A 26699-nucleotide genomic window follows, 5' to 3' on the forward strand; every position below is an offset into this window, starting at 1 on the left:
ACACACATATTTATTTAAATGTATAGAGATTAAAAGCAAATATTGAGGATGGACTTGGTGAGAAGCAAGCATCCTTAATAACCACATAATTTCATTTATTGTAAATATTCTACCCATTTCTAATTTATTATGTTTTATTACAAATTCTGATAACATCTTACTTTTGATAACAGTCTAACATAACTGTCACTGCTGATTTTGTGCAAAATATCAGCACCCTCCTATATGTTGGCTGAACAAATAGCAATCACATTGAGAAATAAATGAAAATAATCAATCTCAACTTGTTATGACAGTGAGTGAGGCTGCTAATAGGAGTCATAGAACCGTCTATAATACCTCCACCATATGAAGCTCTGACTGGCAAACAGAATTACTTTGCCATACTTGAGCATGTTGCTAGTTGTTTTATTGATACTGTTAAATTCTTCTGCATTGAACTGGTGAATAATTTGTTTTAAATCTGGTTATAATTTGTTATACTGTACAGATAAACATGTGTAAAAAAGAAGAAAAAAAAACACAGAATCCAGAGAAATTAATTGTGGTCAACGTCAGCAAAATTGTTTTTATTGCTAGAGCTTCCTGGCATTATCAACTGAGTTCTGTTGGGGAGAAAGAGAAAAATAAATCTAATAAAATAAAAAGAAAATGTAAAAAACAAAAAAACCTTTTCATGTTTTTATTTCATGGAAGTATGGAAATAATAAAGAATTAGCTTTTGTAATTAAGGCAATGAGATTTATTTTACAAAACAATATTCACGATTACTTTATTATAATGTCCAACGCACTCAGTTTCTGTTTGCATGTTGGTATATAATAATGATACTGAGTTGCTTCAACAAACCATCTAGCTTTGTGCATTGCATCTGTCCATTTTCACAGATTAATACTTGACAGTCTATATTTAATCTACCTCTGTCTGTGAGTTCTGCTTCCCAAAGACAGAAACTAAGATTTCCAAACAGTAATTTTTTCTTCCTAAATATATGTGTCATTATCTCATAGAGAAATAATTTTATGGTGATTATTCATCAACCAATCAATCAATCAATCAATCAATATATTACATGGGTTTACACAAGATATTCTTTGCCAAATGAATATTACAATTTCTTTGATTCATTTTGATTTGTTTTTAGTTTCTTTTTTTATTTTTGTCTTTTCTTTTCCTTCTGTGTTTTATGAGAATTTGTTTTATGGTTATGCACTCAAGGAATTAGTTAACTTGGAAAGTGTTTATATTAACATACACAAACACACACACATCACTTGTGTGTGCATACACACACTTAGGTACACATGTACATAATACACATACACATATACTCATTATATATATATTATGTATATACATACATTATATATATATATATATATATAAGCACACACACATATACATACATAATATATACATACATAATATATACATACATAATATATATATATATATATATATATATATATATATATTATATATATATATATTTACGCACACATATACACGCACACATGTATATTAAACCATCCTTTGGCACTCATTCTTTCTTATGTATATGAAATAAAGAGAAAAATATTAATTAATTCAGACCAAGAAAGAATTCTAACTGCAAAGCCAATTTCTCTTTGTCAAAACATTCTCTACTTGCAATAGGTTTCCAAATAGCTTAGAAAAACATGAATAGCAGCATTAAAGCAATATTGCAGTGTTTATTTCTAGCATTTTAGCATTTACATCCAAATGAGTTGAATTTATATTTGACCCTTGTCAGACATTTGATTGGTTGATACAGTTGATACACTTTCATTTGCATTATCTTCTGCAAGCCTTCTAACTGGCAAAAAATAAAGCTGCTTTTTTTATCTTATATGATAAGGCTGCGGTTAAAGTAAATGGCCTGGAGAAGATTTAGTAGATATTGCTATTAAAATAGCACCAAAGTCTAATTACTGGTTAATGCAGCAGTGCTAAATGATATCAAATGATAATAATGAACAGCAAAATTTTATGCCCAAGTAGGATTAAATGTAAATGCTCGACATATGAGCATCAGTAGCTCTGCACCCTTTACATGTAACATGAAATAAGGCTTCCACACATACAAAACCTACACACACATGAATGCTACTGAAGTAAATATTATACAATCTATGCTCAGATAGATGCAAATCAATGTGGGAGCCTTTTTGTGGTTACTTGGCTGGCTAGAAATAAGCAGCCAAGTCTTCTTAAATCACACCCTACTATCTTAAATATGAACAGAACATATTGGCTTATGTAACCATAGACATTCCCCTGGAAACAGTGCAATACTTTGATTGTAGAGTGCTCAATCAGGGCTGACCTGGAGCTAAATAAAACAAATATGTTTGCCCTATTTATGCTGATCTAATAACCATTCTGTGGTGCTAGAAATATCAGCCGAATCTCACTTAAATCATGATAAAAAGGGTTAAGGCACATTAGACATAATCTTAGATTTTCTACAACTGATATAAAAAGAATGGCTGGAAAGATTCTGATGGCAGATTAGACTGGATCAGAGCTGACTAGGGCTAAATAGCAACACCAGCTCTTCACTTAGGGACATTACACGTATAACATCTACACATGTAATCTCTTCATATATTAAACATAAATGTGTCCCAACAGGCCCTCATTTCATGTATAATGAATGCAAGAGGTTAAGGTTGCTGAATCACTGACCACATTATAAGTTCAAAGTTCAATAGTTTGGCCATAGTGTTATGTCCTTAACCCCTATCCTAAGCAGGACACATATTTGTTTTGTTCAGCTTCAGGTTTATTATATAAATTATAAAACAGATTCTACTGCTGCTTCATGGTTGAATAGTTTAACAGTAGGAAGCAGCATCCAGCTGTGAAATCAATTGCTCTGATAAGAGAAAAAAAGTGAAATAGCTAAACAAACCATCTCATCATGCATAGAAAAGTAAATGTAAAACAGAGGGGGAAAATGTATGATAGAAGTACAAATCCATTAAATGCCAGATGTGGACATGCAGGATGGTGCACCTTAGCTACATGTGCAAAGTTTAACACCAATTACACCCTTACTACAGACATAGTTAGAAGTAGTTGAGGTTGAGTTCTTGTTTACTTTTATATGCTAATTAACTCTCTCTCAGTCTCTTGTACTTTCACATTGCTACCTGATAAATATATATATATATATATATATTCATAAATTTCCAGTGACTCATTGACACATTGACATAAGTATGGACATACATGCACAGATACATACATGATGATTAATCACACTTACTTTTATACTACAAATATGCACCCATGAAATTGCTCGTTCACCAATCTCTGAAGCTGTCTTCACACAAACAAAAAAAGTCTTGTTACTTTGTGACTCATTGGCTTGAATTCTGTGAACACATTAAATAAATTTAAAAAAAAGAATAGATACATTCAGACATGCATGTGCACACACACACACGCGCGCGTGGAGGCATGTGTCATTGTGTTTAAGGTGTTGAACTCATGATTGTAAGATTGTGGTTTCAATTCCTGGATCAGTCGATGCATTGTGTTCTTGAGCAAAACACTTCATTTCATGTTGTTCCAGTTCACACAACTGGCAAAAATGAGTAATTCTTTGATGGACTAGTGTCCCGTCCAAGTCGGGAATATATGCACCATGAAACCAGGAAGCCAACCCTTATGAGTTGTCATACCTCTAGAAGGTAATTTTACCTTTACCTTTACACACACATGCACACACACACACACACACACACACATGCACACACACACACACACACACACACACACATATGCTGGAGCTCTTTCAGAATAATTAACAGACTTATTGAATATGCGAACACACCAACTTACTCATACATCACATGCACCTAGGTCAAACATATACAGACATCTTAAAAGTAGACAGATATCCCTCATCATACTGTTTTATTTGTGCGGCCATTCTTCATTAGTACAATACCCAAATGAGTTCAATCATTAAGCACTGCACAAAACATGTCTACCCTAACACATACTACAGTAAGAATTTTTATGCATCAAATGGCATTATTTTGTTTCTGGAAATAAATGTTTCAAAAAAAAAAGTGATAATGTCAATTGACTTTTGGGATATATCTGTACATACAAACAGATATGCTCTCCCACGCACACATAAGCAAATGCTTAAACAATGCACTCCTATATTAAACATGAAACACAAACACGCACCCACTCATACGCACACTCTTTCAAACATGCTCATAAACTTGCACTAATAAACACACACATGAAAATACACTTACGAGAACACACACACACTTTGCTACATACTCATAAACTTGCACTAATACATACACAGACACACATTAAATTGCACATTTATATTCACATGCATGCACCTTTCATGTGATACATCCTAAACAACATTCATCTTTATCATATGAGGTAAAGGAATCAGTATCATTTATTATTGATTGAAAGATTGTAATTGTAATCAGAGAAAAAATTATGTTTTATACTATGCTTATTATTACTGTTATTATTATTATTGAATTTAATTACACATTAAAAACCATGACTGTGTGATTGAGTAGATGTAAATGCTGCACCTAAAAAATAAAAAATCTCAATTTCTAGATTATGGATAAGGAATACACACTCACATACACACATGCATACATACATATATGTATACACACATACATATATTTGTGTGTGTGTGTGCATATATATATATATATATATATATGATATTAATATATGCAAAGTACATAAATGTATCTTTTACTACGCACACACATGCACACACACACACATGTGTGTGTGTGTATATATATATATATATATATATATATATATGTATGTTTTCAAATGAGTACATGTGTGTGTGTATGTCTGTGTGTATTTGTGAATCCTATCTTGAATAGTCATATGATGATAATTGCATCTTGCACCAAACATCACATAATGCAACAAGTATAATTGTGTTTTCCATGTGTAACTTTGCTCAAAAGATATCTGCAAAATATGATCCCAAATACTGTGCTATAAACCATAACTGATTTTACCAATTGGTTTATTTTGAAAATAAATAAAAAATAAAAAATGAAATCTATAAATCAAGCATGTACATTGTGTTGTAGATTTTTTGCATAGTTACAAGGTCAATATTTGATCCCAAAACATTCATGATTAACTGTCTAATAAAATGTTCAACTTCATTATTTGTACTTATATTCTCAGCTCCAGAAAGAAGCCAGGTATTTTAATTCACAATTTAAATGGATGAAAATAAATATTTCAAGACAGTTCTATCAATATATTGACCTTTCCACACTCACATGTCTCAGATGTTTTATGAAAGTTTGGAGTATTTCTCCTATCTATGTGACTTTAAAAGAGAAAAAATAATTAGAAGAAAACTTCTTCCATTTCTGATAACCATTAATTTGTATTGCAGGGTTGCAAGCATAACCGCAGGATTCATGAATTTTATTTTGTAGTTACTTTGTTCCAGGTTCAATCACACGGAATTCTCAGCAAATACATTCTACCAAAGACTAAGGTTGAACTAAGCCTTGTGAGTTAATTTGGTAAGTGGAAGCTGTACAGAAGCCCAGAAAACTGATCTTGGGTAGTAGGCTTAACCCTTTACCTTGTTTAACACCACCATTGTAAACAATGATAATCCTGAATAAACTGTCAAAAAAGAAAGAAAAAAATTAAAAAAGTATGAATCATTATGCATTCATTCTTCAGCTCTACATTTAGAAAACATAACTTTAGTACAAAATCAATATGCAGTTCTTTTTACTCTTATGCGTATATATTGATATCTAATAGTGTTGATTTGTTAGATGATGTATGATTGTACATTCAGGTGATCACTTACATTAGATTTATTTTTAATGGTGGATAACTAGTGTATGTAATTGAATTTAAACCATAGTGAAGCTAGGAGAGGTGATTCACTCTATTTCATTATTCCTAGCTGGTAAAATGTAGATGGAAATTAAAATTGTCTGGATAAGATTCAATTTGGATCATGAAGCTTCTGAATTAATTATCTATTAGCTTATCTAATACATCACTCTAAATAGAACAGTCTCAGCACACTAAACATGGAACTTGATTCTAACCAGATACAGGAAGATATAGGTAAGGTGTCTTACTTAACAAAGCAATCTCCTGCATTAAGAACTACCAAAGAAGCCTTTATGAGTTACTAGAAATAGCAGAAAATTTCCCTCAAAACATACTCTTTTACTCTTTTTTTACTCTTTTACTTGTTTCAGTCATTTGACTGCGGCCATGCTGGAGCACCGCCTTTAGTCGAGCAAATCGACCCCGGGACTTATTCTTTGTAAGCCCAGTACTTATTCTATCGGTCTCTTTTGCCGAACCGCTAAGTGACGGGGACGTAAACGCACCAGCATCGGTTGTCAAGCAATGCTAGGGGGACAAACACACACACATATACATATATATATACGACAGGCTTCTTTCAGTTTCCGTCTACCAAATCCACTCACAAGGCATTGGTTGGCCCGGGGCTATAGCAGAAGACACTTGCCCAAGATGCCACGCAGTGGGACTGAACCCGGAACCATGTGGTTGGTTAGCAAGCTACTTACCACACAGCCACTCCTGCGCCTACACTGCCATCTTATAAAAAAGACGCATTGCATCATGTAGTTCTAGGTAAACTATGCCTTTAAAAATTTTGAATGGTCATGGAGTACTTTTAGTTAAAAGTTTGACTGATCAGGTGTGACCTTGGGCAAAGCAACACCTGTATTCTCCCTACCAGCATCATACCTCGATGGCAGCATAAATTCACAGCCTGATTAATTTGGAGAGCCAGTTCATTATCAACTCATTATCAAGGCAAATGTAATTAAATTGAGTGCATTTCTCATTGGTAACAGAGTTAAACACCCCAATAGAGTAAGCAATATGCTGTGTTCAGTTTCCAAAACACCATTAACCTATATAATTGGTAAATAAAATGGGAGACAGCATTTTTTTAACCCTTTAGCATTTAAACCGGCCATATCCGGCCAAAAGTATTCTGCCTGTTTTATGTTCAAACTGGCCAGATCTGGCCTCTCACACCAACCCTACAACATCATCTTAAAAATTAACAGCTACCTCATCAAAATCTCATAGCTACAAGATAAGGCATGATTAGTTCAAAACAATGTGGATGAAAAAGCTTTAATTATGGCAGAATAATGTGAACACTAAAGGGTTAAGGCAGCAAGATGGTAGTTATTATGGCATCTAAGAGAATATCGCGTAGCATTTGTTCAGGTTCAACTTTGTTTCATTGACTCAGGGCTCAATTCTTTTTTTATTTCTCACTTTCTCTCTCTTTCTTTTCTTTCTTTGGAAGAAATTTATTGTACTCAGACATGGAAAGAGATAAGCTCCAACTTGGTTCAGATGCCCAAGGCATTTGTATGTCACAATTGTGCCGCTATAAAGCCATGAACAATTCCGAACCTAAGCAAGGCAACAATTCTTGACATCAAAACTTAAATTTAGAAAAAGATTTTAAAATTAAAAGTACTTACCTTCTGGAAGCTCATTAAAAATGTGTGTATTTAGGCTTCTATATTGTCAGTCAACCAGTTCATAATAACCAATAAACGGCCTCTGCATGATTGCTCAAGTTACTGTAAATAACAGCTTAACCTCCTCCAAACTATGTCCTATCATTTTTCAAAGAAGATTCATTACCTCACATTATCTGGAGCACATTATTCCAGAAAATAAAAGTTATGAATGCATTTGGTTGTAGTTTTAAATAGAGAGCCAGCTTGACCCAAACAATAGCAAATAGTTAAAATTGGCAACCAATTGACTGATTTTTGTCTTTGCAATGGGTTTAGTCTCCTGAATCCTAGCATGTTATTTCTATAATAATTATGGATTATATGTAATTCTTTCTGCTATATAAGCACAAGGCCTGAAATTTAGTGAGAGGGTGCTGGTCACTTACACTGACCTCAATACTCAACCTCAAAAGGATGATAAGCAAACTTAGCCTTAGCAGAATTTAAACTCAGAATGTAAAAGCCACTAGAATTGCTGCAAAGAATTTTGTCCAGTGAACTTACAATTCTGCCAGATTGCTGATTTTATAAGTGATTTACAATGAGAACACTGAGCCACCAATGACATCTGGAGCCAATATGTTTGATATGTTATATGTACATGGTCATAATTCACAAGTTCTGGATGTTGCCAAATTCTTAAATGTCTATTTATGTCAAAAGTCAACTGAACAATATATAAAAATGTCTAAATAGCTTAGAGTCATCTAAGCTATGAAAAATTTGAGTAGACTGATAAATAGTTGGCATGAAGGAAGGAAAAACTATTTGGTTTCTCAAGAAGTTTTTTTTTTGCCTTAACTTTATTTAACAAAACCAAAAATTTTATTGAAATAAAGGCATGCTTAATTATTTTTTAATGAAAAGAAAACACTGATTGCTTTTATTCAGCAGATATGATTCAGCACTGTCCATATCTTTTACTTGTTTCAGTCACTAGACTACAGTCATACTGGGGCACTGCCTTGAATTTCTTATTCAAATGAATCACCCCAGTACTTGCTTTTTTCTTTTAAAAAAAAAAGTGATACTTATTCTGTTGGTCTCCTTTGCTGAGCCACTAGGTTACAGAGGCACAAACACACCAGTACTGATTGTCAAGCAGTGGTGAAGGCACAAACACAAACACAAAGACACACAATACATGCCAGCATGGAGAGCAGATGGTAAATGATGATGATGATATATACATATGTATACATACAACAGGCTTCTTTCAGTTTGTGTCTACCAAATCCACTCACATGGCTTTGATCAGCCCGAGGCTATAATAGAGGAGACTTGCCCAAGGTGCCACGCAGCGGGACTGAACCTGGAACCATGTGATTGGTAAGCAAGCTTCTTTCCACACAGCTATACCTGTGCCTATATATATTAACCAGACCATCGGATGTTGTTATGCATCATGATCACAATGCATATAGTCTAGAGGCTCTTGGTGTTGCACTCACAATTGTAAGATTTTGGCTTCAATTCCCAGACTGGGAGTGCATTATGTTCTTGAGCTTCATTTCACATTGCTCCAGTTCACTGAACTGGCATTCCATTCAGGGGGAATGCTGGCCTACCTAGCTGTAGGGTGGCATCATTTGAAAGCTAAAATGATGCCAGGAAGAACATATATCTATCTTTCTACCTATCTATCTATCTATCTATCTATCTATCTATCTATCTATCTATCTATCTATCTATCTATCTATCTATCTATCTACCTATCTATCTATCTACCTATCTATCTTTCTATCAATCTATCTATCTTTCTCTCCCCCTCTCTCTCTCTCTCTCTCTCTCTCTCTCTCTGCACACACACACACACACTCATACACACATGTATATGGCAATCTCTGTCTTATTACAGATAGCAGCAGAATTAAACACTTCCTAATCACTATCTCAGTTTGCCATATTCTAATATTCCTCTCTTGTATGTTTTTTTATTTATTTTTGAAAGTGACGAAGACAATACCACCTTTTGGACATTGATAGTATTTCTTAGATAGGATTAACAGTGGAAGACACAGCCACATAGGTGACCAGAAAATCACAACTGCTCTTGCTTATACTACACCTTCTGTATACCTCAAAAGCAAAGAAACTAGTGCTGGTATTTCATTGTTGTAGATGTATATAATACCCTGACTACCATCATGAAAGGTCTACCAAATGTTTGTGAGTCCAAGAAGTTTGTGTCTTGACTTGTGCTGGACTTGGATTATGGCTTATGAGTGATGTACTGAAATGCCAGTTTATTCTTTTGTCTCTGACTTCTTGGATCTCAGGAGATATACCATGGATTCAGTGGGATAACTGGAAACATCCAGCTGTTCCATCATGCTTTGGAGTTTTACTGTGACATTACGGGATGTGTATTGCAGCCTATTGATATTGGTCGACTAATGGCTGGGTTTCCTCAGCACAGCCCACCAGAAATCCATACTATATGTAACATATCCTTAAAGAATTTCGCTAAGCATATAGAGACTTGACAGCTGTTCACATATTATTACATTCAGGTATAGAGAACTATTGAGGATAACCAAACTTATCATCATCATCATCATCATTATCATCATTTTAACATCCACATTTTCATGACTGAATGAGCTGGACAGAATTTGTTGGGGTAGATTTTTCTGCAACTAGACACACTTCATGTTGCTAATCTTCAGCTGTTTCCAAACAAGATAATCTCTTGTCTATCAAACAGCCTGAACATAGTTTATGGAGAACTAGAAAGAACAGCACTATATGAATGTGTGTATGCATGTCAAGACATGTGAAGAAGCCTGAACATGGACTTGTGGTTGACTGCAAGCAAAGACACTGCCAGTGTTAAAAGTGAGGCTTTTACAGATAGCAACCACATGTGAAGACAGGGGAAATATGAACTCACACACAACATACACACACACACAACACACACAACAACACACACAACACAGACACAATACACACATACACAAACAAGATACATGACAAGCTTCTTCTGTTCGTCAACCAATTGGTTTTTTCAACCCACAAGGGATACCTTAAAAAAGAAATTAAGTTAACTGACTCATAAGGGGCTGGTTTTCCAGTTCCATGGCGTATAACCCACCTGGCTGGGACACCAGTCCAACGCAGGATTACTCATTTTTGCCAGCTGAGTGGACTGGAGTAACATGAAATGAAGTGTTTTGCACAAGAACACAACACATTGCCCAGTCCAGGAATCAAAACCACAGTCTTATGATCATGAGTTCAACACCCTAACCACTAAGCCATGTGCCTCCACACAAGGGGCACCAGCTAACAGTATTTATGAAGTGAGACCACAGCCTCTAGCCACATGGTTCTGAAGCAAATTCCTTAAGCACACAGCCATTCCTTCACCTATAACTAAACAAATCTTGTAAACAAAAATATCACATGTACTAATATTTGACTAGTAGCCCCTTGCACCCTTCAAGTCCTAACTGAGTGAAATCTCAAGGCACAAGCCGATCCTCTTTATTCATCATTACCATCATCATCATTTAATATCCAGTTTCCAAGCTGTCATAGGTTAAACCATTTGACAAAATCAGACAATAGAGCTTGGCACAGTCCTCTGGTTTGCCTGCTTTTGTGAAACTGTCCAACCTATGCCCGCATGGAAAATGAGCTTTAGATGATGATGATGATGATGCTGACAGTGATGAATTAAAAAGATAAGCTTGTGCATTGGGATTAGTAGAAGTTGCAAGGGGCTACTCACCCCATTCAAGTTTAAGAAGCTGAGCAGTGCTAGTAACATTCCCAGACACTTCCTGTTTTGTATTGTTAATACAGCTAATATTTAGCTTGAATTTCCGCTGGTTGACACCTATACAGAAAATGGATGTAGATAGATAGTTATTGTGAAATGTAGATCTGGAGAATAGATTATTGAATCTAATGTTTAGTGTAGCTGTGTATACAATTTTGATGGGTCAGTGTGTGAGACACATTTGGTATAATGAAAAGAAAAAGGATGGGTGAACCAAACAGGTTTCAGTGATGAGAGTAACACCTTACTATTCAGTAGAACAGAAACCATTATAGTTGCAGTAGAAAAGACAGAAGCATAGGGCCAGGGTGAGTATTGGCGTGTGAGTGGTTGCAGAGTAGTGTTAGTGAATAATAGGCTGCTGATCAATCAGATGGCTTTTGTTTCAAGGATGCAACCTAACAAATACTTTGTCCAAGATTGTTTTGAACCTTTGTTTTGGATATAAAAGCAATGCACCTGGTAGCTAAATGTCAAGTTCTGTAATTTACTTACTAAACTTGAATTCTTAGAAACTTCAATGCTTTATTTAATACACGGTCTTTCAAAGGCAGTGAATCCAGTGCAACAGTATGAAGCAAAGCACAGACAATGTAATGTATAGAAATACTTTTACAGTAGATTTCTTACCATCACAACATACTTATGTAGGTTTTTTTGCCAGATTCACTGGATAACAACACATACATGCAGGCTCATATAGTATTCTTATTATAAACTCAACTCATTCTATGCATACATTACCACAGTTATATATGTTATTATATGTTTGTATATGTTTATTTAATCATTGATGATTCACAAAGAAGTGGAATTGACTAAAGGAGTAGAAAATGCTGAATGATACTCTAAGCCAGTGGTTCTCAACCGGAATCCATATGGCCCTTGGGAGTCCACATAAAACTTTGTTGCTAAAATTTATATGTAATAAATTGGTCATACTTCTACATTACATCAAATATTCTTTATACAATTTCTAATATCTGATTATAAAAATATTGTAGGATATTTTAAACCTTGAATGACTATGAAGGTCAATCTGAGTAATATAGAAATCAAAGGTCTCCATAGGCAAAAGATGGTTGATAACCACTGCTCTAAGCTATTTATTTTAGAACTTTGCAATTCTGACTTAAAATCTGAGGACAAATTTACTTTTCTATCATCTTTCAAGATGAATATAATAAATAGATACTAGTATTATTCTGGATTTGACTGAATCTATTATATATTTCTCATTTACAAATCATCTAGTTTCATATTATTTCATCTTGTTTTGAAATAAACTAACATTATAATCCAGTTAAGAGAGGTGAGCTGAAAATCATGGTTAAATTTTGGTCTAAATGCTTTACTAAATTTTCTCTCTCACCACATTCTGGTTTTTTTATGCCAAAAGTTAAAATTTTACAAGGATCAACTATGCTTTATGTATTCCAAAGCTAATAAAACAGGAAATAATTATGTATAAATTCCTATTTTGACGGCCAGTAGCAGCCTCCACTTGCTGTTGGATGTTAGTTGGATATATGAGGCAAAAACTATGTGCATAAGAAATTTTTTTCATGTTATTTCCCTTGATAGAAATCTACAATACTCATATGTAAGTAAAGATATAACAAATCACAGAGAAAGCAAATAATAATAATTTTAATAATGATAACGATGAGGCTGATGAAAAAGATGGCAGTAACACAGGGTTGATTAGGTGAAGGCTTTCTAATTAAGATCATAAGTTTTGAAGGAAGGATTAGTATATGACTATTATGTTATTTTTACCTATACAAGAAGAATAAAAGGAAATACTATAGTTGGATTTGAATTCGGATTGTAAAGTTGTGTCACTAAGTATGTCAAGAAATTTTTCCAATACTTAATTTCTTATTTCTTTATTGCCCACAAGGGGCTAAACATAGAGGGGACAAACAAGGACAGACAAACAGATTAAGTTGATTATATTGACCACTGTGCATAACTGGTACTTATTTAATCGACCCCGAAAAGATGAAAGGCAAAGTCGACCTCGGCGGAATTTGAACTCAGAACGTAAAGCATTTCGCCCTACCGTGCTAACGTTTCTGCCAGCTCACTGCCTTGAATACTTAATACTTAATTTCTATATTGTTAAGGCATTAAAACAAGGAAGAAATAAACTATGAAGCTGGGCAGTTTCAGGTTAGTTCTCTCTCTTTTTGGTTTACTATTTCTGACTTATGGTAATTGAATATTCAAATGAGTTGACTGCAGAAGTTAACTTCTGTGCTGCATTCAAGGCTGTAGCTTTAACTTAGCCCTACTTTCCAGATGTCACAATATTTGGTCATGTTAATTACCTCTATTTGTCACATTCTGGTTAACTACACAATAGTAACATAAATGATTAATATTGGATAAAGCGCTCTAATGACTCTAATTCAAACCACATTAAATCCCTTTCAATTTGTCCCCTAACTCGTTGGGTTATTTGAATACCACTGATGACTGACATCATGCAGGATGTTTTGGCATTGCAGTGCCCATCTCTCACCAAGCTACATATCCATAAAAGGAGTTGAATTTAACTTTTACAAGGTAAGAAATGTCAGTTTCATATCCTACTAATGTTTAAAGTAGTGAGTTGTCTTACCTATCATGTCTCATTTATTGCTATATAGACTGGTCGCTTTGAGAGTTAGGTGTCTTGGCTCTGTGCTCAATGTGGTGCAATTGTTAATAGGGTATGAGCAGTTCATTTCATTGCTGAATATCTGATACCCGTCCACTAAGCCACATGTACTCACTACAAAAAATTAAAAATAAAAAACAAAAAAATATTCAATTACTTTCTTGACCATATAACAAACTTATTACTAAAACTTCTAATCTATGGATTGGTTGATTTTCAGTGAAATAAATAATTGCTAATTCTTCATAAATAAGTTTCTAAATCTATTTTAAGTAATCAGCTTTATCCTTGCTTGTGTAGCCCTACTGTAAATCACTAAATTTTCTTAATGTTTAAGCAATAGCTGTCCTATCACAATTACTGGGCATGCGGTCTGAAGATATAGTACTTGCACATTTGTTCCCATTTTTAAAGATAGTATAAAGTTTGTTAAAGTATACTTGACTGCTGATATAATGGCAGATCAAGTTACTATAAAAAAAATTTTTATCCAGTTAAACTCAAAGTTACAAATCTTGAAAGAAAAGCAATTTTTATGTTACATTTTTGTTTTGCATTTTAATAAAAAAAAATTGCTGACACTTTTGTAAATATATTCAGTGTCTTTCTACTTTATCTTGGAATAAATCCATAAGAAGCTATTAATATGAAATACATACTCTTTCAATAATCCAGTTAAGTTTCTTAATATTTCCTATATATTTTTAATATTATTTTAGGTGTCTTTCTAAACATTTATAGAGATTTGGCTCTCAGCAAACAGTTCATATTCCTGACATTGTATTTTCTATGGGATTTTTCCAGTCTTTATTGCAATTATTTTTTTTCCAATCACATACATTCTCTCCATTTAATAATATAAATTTCATTGCAAATCATCTATAAATAATATTCACTATGCCTTCAAACATTCATACATTTTAAATAAGGATTAAACATATTACAATTTTAATTGAGAATCAGTTTCATAATATATCAAAAATAAAGAAATGAAATATGGAAAAAACTATTTTTTTATAAAGCTTTGGGTTATGAACAAAATATATGGCAGTTTCAGAATTTTAAAAGATGATTTAAAATGAAAATAAAACTCTTCAGGGTTTTGGTAATATTTTATTTACTAAAATTAGATTCTAAATAGTCAGAATTAATTTACTCAAGGATTTAAATTCACATTTCTCTCATGACAAAAGACAACATAAGGAGTATTTTCAGACTTTCTATTCATTTAACCTAAAGATTCTTTAATTTACATATATTTTTATTATGCATATCTAGTAATTTATTTTCTACATACTTAAATGTGATTTAATTTCATATATTGTTTATGAACAAATACAATAAAAAATTCCTTGTTCAAAATGCTTTGTGCTGAAAATGCTTTTGGTGTTTAGATTTTTCATTAAATTTCAAAACGATTGTATATTTTCATCTGTAAAATGAGACTGCTGGAGCTTGGAACCCAAATTTCTATGTTATCTGTTTACATTTCTTAACACTTAAGCATTTCCAACCTCAATATCTTACCTGTTTTATGTTCAAACTGGCTTAATCTGGCTTCTCATATCTACCCTACAATTTTATTCTTAAAATAAGAAACTAATAATCAAAATCTTGAAACTGCGAGATAATGCATAGTTAATTCAAAACTGTGTGAATAAATAAGCATTACATTTGACTGAATGCAGCTTGTACATAGAGGCACAACACCAAATAACAGGCTTCCTTGCTTCCAGACTTGATCCCTTTTGCAAAAGTAAAAGAAGTTATGAAATAGTAAGTCAGAATAAATTTCTAGAAAATTACTGCTTTGTTAATAGTTTTTTGCTCCTAAATATTCCCTTGACACTTTTATTTGTACATTAAAAACATAAAACTTGAAACATTCATCCAACTATTATAATATGGGAGTGCAAATGTTTAAAACAAAATTTAATACTATGAACTAACTTCCTTACCACTGGAACTCCACTCAAAATGTAGCCATGAAGGGTATATACTTACCTTTCATGTTGAGATGTTATATTACCTGCAGTGAAGGTAAGAATCTATTAAATTGTTATTCACAGAGAGGGAGAGGGAAAGAAATTTTAGTGGGTGGTGAGCATTGGTGTTAGTTTTAAAAATTTGCATCTTTACATAGTTACAGTTAGACATAGGGCATGTGTTTCTACCTTCATTATATATTACTAATAATTTTTTTTTAGATGAGTCACTTTTGGTAACAAAATCGTTGTTAATAATGGTCATGAGAAATTTAATTATAATTGGATTAAAACATAAAAGAGGCACTGGTTCATCAGTTGTCTGGAAATCAGAGATATTCTTGTATGATGAAGGTAGTTTTCTATATATTTAGCACTAGATCAGTTTCACATGACATGTAACAATTTGATTTAGGAAATGTTTCTATTTTCACCAAAACAAATCTGTCTACTGCACTCTCTCTTCTGCTTATCAATCACATAAAACATACCTCAATTTGCTTTTCACTCTTTCTTTTATTTCTCACCTATTTCCATCTAAAAAAAATCAAAAGAAAAACCTTCAAAGTTTTCCAAGAATTTTCTTTCAATAAGTCCTTTCACTTGAAAAATTGTTGAATTTTAGAGGTTCTTTTTTTGCAGTTTTGAAATTTTGAATATAAGTTTATCAACAGACTCATAAACATGCACACTCACACACACACACACACACACACACACACACACACACATGCACAAAACAAAAAACAAAACAAAATAGTTTTATAAAAAAAGTGGCCGGAAGAAAATTAAAATATTTCTATTTAATTGTAAAATATTGACCCTTTAGCCAAATAAATTCACCACACCTTTTAAGACACTAAATTGTTAAATGTTGATTTACTGCAAGAATGATATGCATCCCTGTCTCTGAACAGAAGTGAAAACAGTTTAACAGTTTTCTTTTCAGCTTCTCTATTGTTTTACAAGGCACAAGTATAGATATTTCAGATTTATTGCATCTAACTACATCAATAACATTTTTTTCTAAATGTTTAACATTCATTTATCTATGCTTGGTTGGTTGGTTGATTGGTTGAAAGGATTTACTTCTTGGAGCAACTTCTTTGCAGCTGAATGCTTTTCCTAATGATAACTGCTCACCCAAATAATTTAAATCATTGATAACACACTGCATGTAAATCATTTTCTTTGTAATCAGAGTAGAGTCTTTGTTTTTAGCATTGTAGTTTTTACATCATTGATAGGTCAAGCCTATAAATTCCAAATATTTTATAAAGTGTTATTGATGTACATTTAAAGAGTGTTTTAAATTTAGGCTAAACCAGCAAGACATGCCATTCAGTTTAAAAACATAAATATGCTTTACATGACACTTTGCATTATGATTCTCTGACCCATTAGCAACAACACCTATTCATTTGTTTGTATGTGTGCATGCATGACAAAGACTTTTGTTGTTGATCAGGATTAATATTCCTGAGTTATTTTATTGGCTATATCTACATCTTGATTATCTATTCATTGATTCACAAGGAATATTATTATTATTATTATTATTATTATTATTATCATTATTGAGTGAGAGAGCAGTGCATGCCATCAAAGTGACACTGGGGTAAAATATATGAAGCCCAGTATACCCATCATGACTACTCGTCTGATAAGGGTACACTAGGCACATGCATCACAACCATATGTGCGCGACATGGTGATCTCATATCACGATTAACAGTGCATAATCTTGCAGGTGTGGCCCAGTTAGAATTTTCTTCCGGTCGAGTAGCCCATCCCACTCAAAAGGTCCCTGAATAAGAATTGTTTAAGGTTGTTGAACGAACCACCCATGTTTCCAAAGGTGAATTATCCAAACCTCTAAGAATTCCTTTCAACACATGGCTATGATGCTCCCACACTACTTCTGCTCGTAATCAGAGATACACATATCGTCAGCCACTAAAGGACATGCTCAACTGGTTATGGTCAAACAACTGACAAGCAAATCTGTGGTATTGAGCAGAATATTTGCTGTAGCCCATCTTTTATACCAAGACAAGATGGCCTACTCTAAATGTTCAGCTGAATACCAGAGATTTGCTTGTCAGTTGCTTGACCCCAACCAGTTGAGCATGTCCCTTAGTGGCTGACAATATGTGCAGCTCTGACCACAAGCAGAAGTCCTGAGGGAACATCATAGTCATGTGTTGAGAGGAATTCTTTGGAGTTTGGATAATTCACCTCTGGAAACATGGGTGTTTTGTTCAACATCCTTAAACAACCCTTATTCAGGGATCTTTTGAGTGGGATGGGATACTTAACCTGAAGAAATTCTAACTGGGTCCCACCTGCAATGTCATGCACTGTTAATCTTGATATGAGATCACCATGTCATGCGTATATGGTTGTGATGCATGTGCTTGATGTACCCTTATCAGATGAGTAGTCATGATGGGTATACTAGGCTTCATATATTTTACCCCAGAGTCACTTTGATGGCATGCACTGCTCTCTCACTCAATAATGATAATAATCATGAAAATAATGGTCACTCCCATCAATTTTGAGGTATGAGTGTTTGAAGGAGAGGATTTTTTTTTTAAAAAGTGAGAAAAAAAATTAAAAAGAAAATGATAAATGAAGCTGCTTCTATTTGCAATAGATGTGTGAATGTAATTTGAGTTCAGGTATGGGTTTTGCTATGAAGTCACACTGGAGACACTGATGATTTTAATTTTGCCTGGGATTGGGCAGTTGTGTCTATTGATTGCAGGATATAATTATTTTATAATAATAGTATTAATGATAATGTTCTGACAATTATAAACCTTTTTTTTATTTTACTTCCAATTCTTAAATTTTTTTCCTTCTTTGTTTACCCTCATTGGTAACTCTGTTGTTTTTGCTATTTACAGAGCAGGAAACGCTTGGAGATCAGGAAGTCTTGACTGTATGTTGCTGTTTAGGTACTAGAACAGCTGCTGTTTACTCTCTCACACACCTTGCCGCCATTTTCACTTGTATCTGTTTAGTCTCAACACCAAACAACTGTGAACGCCTTTTGTTGGTTATTTATTATTATTTTTTTTTTACATATCTTTCATCTTATTTATTATCTCTTTCCAATTTCAACTATTTTTTTACAAATTCTAAGTTATTTATCTTATTCTTTATTGCAATCTATTTAATTTTTTTAAGAAATAAAATAGTAAAAAAAAATATAAAAAAAAAGAGAAAGAAAAATATGAATAAAACTCATTATCGTTTCTACTGGCTCTAATTCTCAAAAATAAAAGAAAAGAAAAGAAAAATGCAACCATAACAACATCAACAACCAATAAAGTACCAGTAATGATTAGTAACAACAATGTTGATGATGAGGAAGATAATGATGAAGATAACATAATGACACAAAAATAAAATTACAACAGCAACAACAAATACAACAATACCACTAATAACCCTTTCTTACATAGGCACAATATCACCGAACTATCAGGAAAAATGGGAGATTATGATATGCCTTTTGCAAATTCATGATTGATATACAATAAATGTTTTAAGTGATTATCTAAAGACATTATTATTATTATTATTATTATTATTATTATTATTATTATTATTATTATTAGAAACTTGTTTTTATAATGTCCATCGTCTCTTGCCATTATGGCAATAATAGCAGTTATTATTATTATTAGACAAATAACAATGCTGTAAAGGAAAGATAGTACTTTGAAGTTGAGAAGCATTATATTTTTATTTTTGTAGCTTTCTTCTGTACACTTCATCTTTTCTCTTCTTAACTTTTGCATTATTATTTATTATCTTTCCATAGTTGCATGGGATGGTTTCTTAGGGCAGTTGCTAATCACTTAAATATAGAAGTAAGTAATATAACCAGTTTTTTGTCATCAGTTAGATGAACTGAAGCAAGTAAGTTTAGGTGTTTTGCTCAGTGATGCAGTTATAAGGGCTGTAACATGATCTGAACATATAACCAATATGATCAGGCACCTTCACAGCCATCACAACAACAACAACAACAACATCTACTACTACTACTACTACTACTACTACTACTACCAGTAATAATAATAATAATAATAATAATAATAATAATGTTATCTCTAACTTGACAAAAATGATTTATTTTTAAATTGTCATTACAATTTTTTTTATCTTTTCCTTGTTTTGCCAATTTAATTATAATTCCAATTTATCAATTGGAACAGAAGTTAGCAGTTATATTTATTCTGAACGATGTATGTGTATATATATATATATATATACATACATGTAATATATATACATACATGTAACATATATATATATATATATGTGTGTGTGTGTGTGTGTGTATAAATAAAAGACAGAATACTCAATACATGATGTGGAGTGTGCATTTACAAGAGTCACCTGATGATTCACTTTCATGTTACTCAGAGTTTCACAATGCTGGTTTAATGCATGTAGCAAAAAAAAGGAAAAAAACTCTCAATACCAACAGAAGGAATTATCTCCTGAACTCCTTCTCTGTATACGTATGTGTGTAAGGCATATTTGGATATATGCAAGTAAGAATGCTAAAATTGTTAATAAATTTTGGTTTATTAATAGAAGGGAGTTTTCCCCCCTAAAACGTTTCAGTCATATAAAGAAAGGAAAAAAAAATCATTCTAGTAATGTTTTTTTTTTTTTTGACTAGTTACTTTATTTTTAACTATTTTGTTTTGAAAGATTTATATTTTTTAATGTGATAATGACCACCAAAGGTCTTTCTAAATTATTGTTTCATGTCTTATTGATTTTCATTTCAATTTTTGTTTTGATTTGAATACCTTGAATTTATTAAAAAAAAACATTTATGTAAACTGTTAGATTGTTGCATATTTTTCATCCCTCCAGTCGAGAGAATTATCTTCTAAAATATTTCATTTTGTTATTGTTTTTACCATAAAAAAATAAATTGTTACAGAATAATACATTGCTGATAATTTTATGAATTATTTCCAATAACTAAATATGAAATCCAATTTTTAATCATGTTCTTGTTTATAAATGTCAAAATACCTTGAAGCAGGATAAAAAAAATACATCTTATTCTTGCTGAAAAAGAATACTCTCCCAATATTTTCTGCTTTTTTTATTATTATTTTTGTAACGAGTTATTTATATTTTTATTTCCTAGTTACAAAGAACAAGATTGTTTTAGATATTTAATGATAACATTAAAATGATTCCTTGATGTTTCCATAAAACTTAAAAGGTCAAAATAAAGCCTAACTTTTTCCTCACAAGTGTGTTGAATGAATAAAAAGATATTAATTTATTGAAAATGTTAAATGGTTTTATAAAAGATGATGAAAAAGAATGATTCTGTTATTGGGCTAAAGGAATTTTATTTCATATTTCATGAAATCTGAAAATATTTTCTCTGATTGCAGAAACTATTATATATACAAATAAAATTTTTAAAAATAATAAATTGCCCCCTCTCCCTAGTTCTTATTGGTACTAAATTATATTATCCTATACACATACTTATATCATATAGATATATATTATATTTATATCTTGGCATATTTCATCTAGTATCCCTAGACATTTTTTACACTAATGAACATACTGTCTATAAAACAGTTGACTTTCAAAATATACAAACAGATAGAGCCAGATTTCCTCCAAAATAGCTTTGTGAAAATAAATGTATTTGTAAATACATACATATTCATACACAATGCTGCATACATATGTGTATATGTGTGTATAATACACACACACTCACACACACTCACACACACACAGATATATATATAATTTTTTAAAGCATTTAAAAATTTACCAGGTAATCAGGTAATATTGTTGGCAAGAGAATATAAGCAATCTTGCTAGTTTTTAGAATTGGTAAAATGCAAAATCAAACATAAAATATGGTTTTGTATATAAGCATAAAATTGTTACAATAGTTCCTGCTTTTACTCAGTCTTCTCTTGCAACCACTGTATCCTGATCAGGGTTGTGATTATAGGAAATGGATCAGGATAGATTAGAATCATGTAGGCTGCCCTTTATTACTATTTATCATGTAGTATATCTATTGCTATCCTGCCTTTAGATGCTTGACTTGTGAATACTAAATGCAAAAAAAAGAATGAATGAACAAAGAAATATGTATTATTGTAGCAATAACAATAATAATATCAATAAAATTATCAATTATAATGATGAAAATATTTCTCCATATGAAAATATATATCTCTTAATATAAACAAGAATTGTTGACAGAACCTACATTCTTAACTACCAACCTAAACTACACACACACATTCACACTCACATGCATATATACATATATGCACATGCACACACACACATACACATATATGCACATATATATAGTTTCCATGCAGTTTTAATGAAAAGAACATTCAATAACTGTGATAAAATGGATGATATTTAGCTCTGATAGTATCACAGAATCAGCTACACACATACAGACACACATATTGGGGATGAGAATCATTTTATTAAACAGAAAGCAGTGCAATTTAAAAATACAGCCTGATGGTTGGTACTGTTACCTAGTATTTCAATATTTTAGGGTTAGGATACCTTCATCAGGAAATCTACTTTTTCTCCACAAATTTCCTGAAGAAGCACTCCTAATTCTGAAATATTGAAATAACAGGTAGTACTAACCAGGGATCTGTATTTTTAGATTTTAACTTGCATTGTTTTACCTTTAGAAAAATATTTAAAACATCTATATATATTTCAGACAATGTTGCAGGAAAACTGTATTACATATATATATATATATATATATGCATACACATGTGTGTGTATGTGTGTGTGCGTTACTGAAAGAGGTACAACACATGAAGTTGAGGATCTACCAAACTAATTATGCATTTCCATATTTTGTGCACACAATTTTAATCTGCATCTGGTAATAGAGCCCTGGTACAGGAGTTCTGGGTTTTGAAGAGTGTTGAACCACCTCTTCGCTACTATTGTTCACATGCCTACTCAGACCTGGAGTAATAGCACCTGTTAGGGTCCTAGCTATGGGTTAACTAGTATGTGAGCCTCTGGGAGTGAAGAGCCCCTAGCTCTCATTAGAACTTCCGCTTAAGAGAAGGTAAACTCATAAAAAATCCAGAAGTGCAGTCAGTTACTAGTCATCTCAGCCTCTGTTGTGTCACTGGTGCTATAGCTGATTGTGTTGAAAAGTGAGTTCAGTGCTATGCAAGACTTTATCCACTCAAAACACAACAAATTAATGCACAGGAACTTCTGGCATGTTTGGACCATTTGCATGGACTTACTGAGTTTAGGAAGTGGTCTTACTTGGTCATGAGTTGACTTTCACCATATATGGACACATATACATATATACATACATACATATATTTATATATACACACATATACATATGAGTATATATATATATATATATATATACACATATACAAATGGGTTTATATAAATATAAATATATATATATATATATATATATTTCATTCGCATTATCATTCAACATCCATTTTTTATACTGGCATGGATTGGATGGTTTGAGGGGAGCTGGTAGGATTCTAGACCACACCAGGCTCCATAGTCTGTTTTTGGCATGGTTTCTGTGGCTGGATGCCCTTCCTAACACCAGCTACTTTGCAAATTGTAATGGGTGATTTTTACATGGTACCAGCACCTGTGCTTTTTTATGTGGCACCTCCACCAGTGCTTTTTATGTGGCACCAGCATCAGTATGTTTTATGTGGCATCAGCACTGATAGCATCATTGAGTAACTTGCAAGGCAAAACCCCCTTCAGCTGGGGTGGGGAGTAGTAGTGGGCAGAGTGACTTTGTGCCTGTGGATGAGAAATTAGTAGTGGTATAGAGGAACAGGAGTAGGTGTCCTACAGCAGTGCATGCTACATTCCTTTCTAGCCTTCACATATGCTCTGCATTCAGGACCTGCATCTTGCTACCATTTAGCATTGATGTTTGTATATATACTTCATACAATTTTCCTTTCACTTGGAGAGAAAGACCTTTGGTTGCCAACAGCAGTAAAAGCTCTCTGAATTTTCTCCATCTAATACTTATTATACTCTCTGTACATCCTCCCCCACTATTAATTTGGTCCCCTCGATAGCAGAAATTATCCACTACCTCTAAAGAGCATCCAGAGCATTTGAGAGAACCAATTTCCCAAGTATCTGCAGTTTTTATGGCTCCTGTGCATCTTCTGTATACAGACACTACTTTCTTTGTTAACCTTCCTGTTATTCCACTGCACCTCTTGTGTATACATAGCTTGCCCTTGCCTTTCCTACATATTGAGTAAGGCCATTTACCTAATAGGGTAGAACCCTGCTCATTTTATTGCTTAGTAAAAACTTAGTCTTGCTAAGTTAACATTTAGGCCCTTCAATTCTAGGTTTTGCTTCCACGCCCGGAATTTCTTTTCTAAGTTTATTACAGAATCTGCTATGAGAGCCTGGTGGACAATAATGACTAGAAGACAGAAAACTGAACTCTGACGAACACCAACATGTACACTAAATTCATCGCTATACTCATGGTTAACTCTCACCTTACTGACAGAACCTCTGTACATGGCCTGTACATCTTTCACAAGCCACTCATCAATCTCTAGCTTCCTCAGAGCCCTCCATATTGCACAGTGTGGTACTCAATGTGTGTATCCTCAGTTTCATGTGATATATCATCTCTTTCAATAACATAAATGTGATTGAGTGGTCCTTTTTATTAAGGTTTAGAAATGTGTAATTAATACATACATACATACATACATATATATATGTAATTAATACATATACACACACATATACACATGTATATATGCACACACACACAAATATATAAACTCTTCCATCATTCAGTCAAAGATACTTTTGTAAATATTTGATTTTCTGTCCATTCCTTCATTATTTCTCAGTAATATTAAAGAATTAAGTGAAGAAAAATTACAAAAGATAGAATTTAAATATATTCATGCCTTGCAGACTCACATCATTTGGTAACCAAAAACAACTGTAGTTATTGCTGAGCTTCATGTTGTATAGAAACTATTTAAACTTTCTGAATGGTGCAAAAAGAAATGCCCACAAAAAAAAGAGAGAAGAAGCATCTGCATGATCATATATTCATTTAAGCACACACACACACACACATAGATAGATATACAGAGACACACGCCTACATACATACATATATACATATATATATAGTTATATATTGGTATGTTACTGAATGATTAGTTATGCTAATGTTCTCCTTTGTGTTTTTTTAAGTCACAATATTGCTACAACTGTACATATGTGTGTGTGTGTGTGTACATATGTATCTATATATATATGTATTTATGTATGTATATATTCCTAGGCACCACTATCAAGAGGATGTACATTGGTTTCATGATGTTTTGCATGTTAGGGATGAGGGATATTGTCATATTGATTATTCTTCTCATACCCTCTCATGCTACTAGCTACTTCAGTCCACGTCAACCAGTACATATATGTGTGTGTGTGTGTGTGTGTGTGTGTGTGTGAATTCACTGAACAATAAATTGAACTCATATCCACCTTGTAAACTTCAAGCATTTATGAATGCTTTTGCCTTGTATTACAAACATTTTATGGTTGTTGATTTGCTGTTTCTCTAAGAAAGAAAAAAAAATACAGGCTTTATATAAATTAAAACCTTTACCACATTGTTTATCATTGTTATTATAAAAATATTTTTTCCTAATGTTAAAATCTTATTCTTCCAGTCATTTTATTAGCTATCAAACTTTGAACAATCTTAAACAGTAATATCAAGCCAACTTACCTAATCTAAATTAAAACCTTCTATCAAAACAACTTCATGTTAATTTATGTTCGAGTCATCAGCTTAATATTGATCAAGTTATTTTGATAAATTCTTTAATATTTCCCAAATTAATTGAAACACAGAAAATGTTTATCAAATCATATATGATAACAAACATCTTATATTCATAGTACCATTTTTGCCATAGGCCAGGTGAGCGATAGATTAGGAACTTTAAGCCAAACTTTCTCAATACATTTTTGTTATGGTCTCAGGCTTAGTAATTTTTGTTCTATATTTAAAAATTTTCATATGATGTTCAGATTTAAGCCATGCCTACTGTGCAGCAGTTCAGGGCCCAGTATATAGATTGGATCTTTCTATTGTCTTATCTTCCATTGTTGTTTTGTACTTGTTATTTTGATGTTGCAACAACATAATTTGGGGATTCAGTCCCACTGCAGGGCACTTTGGCCTAGTGTCTTCTACTGTAGCCTCAGACCTACTAAAGCCTTTTGAGCAGATTTGGTAGATGCAAACTGAAAGAAGCCCATCATATATGTGCATGTGTGTGTGTGTGTGCATGTGTGTTTATTTGTCCCCCTCTGCCATCACCATTTGGCAACCAATGCTTATGTCTCCATAATTTAGCTGTTTGGCAAAGACACTGATAGAATAAGTACCAGGCTTTAAAAAGCAGTAAGTACTGGGATTGATACATTCGACTAAAACTTCTTCAAGGCAGTGCCCCAGCATAGTCATAGTCTAATGATTGGAATGAGTTAAAAGACAAAAAAATAAA

General features: G+C 32.8%; 1 protein-coding gene across 4 annotated transcripts in view; it reads left to right on the forward strand.

The window, feature by feature from the left end:
- The window catches only part of LOC115209264 (regulator of G-protein signaling 7), a 496388-nt gene extending 474021 nt beyond the window's left edge, over nt 1–22367 (forward strand). For 2 of the 4 annotated variants that reach the window (XM_036501193.1, XM_036501197.1), the window contains 2 exons: nt 5516–5591; nt 18966–22367. In XM_036501193.1, coding sequence (XP_036357086.1) covers nt 5516–5587 — 72 coding nt within the window. In that variant the 3' untranslated portion in view covers nt 5588–5591; nt 18966–22367. Of the gene's footprint in view, nt 1–5501; nt 5592–18965 lie in introns of all 4 variants that reach the window. The other 2 variants (XM_036501194.1, XM_029777564.2) reach the window with 2 other exon arrangements.
- Nucleotides 22368–26699: the final 4332 nt, after the last annotated feature.

This window comes from Octopus sinensis, linkage group LG3, assembly GCF_006345805.1.
Source record: "Octopus sinensis linkage group LG3, ASM634580v1, whole genome shotgun sequence".
Lineage (NCBI taxonomy): Eukaryota > Metazoa > Mollusca > Cephalopoda > Octopoda > Octopodidae > Octopus > Octopus sinensis.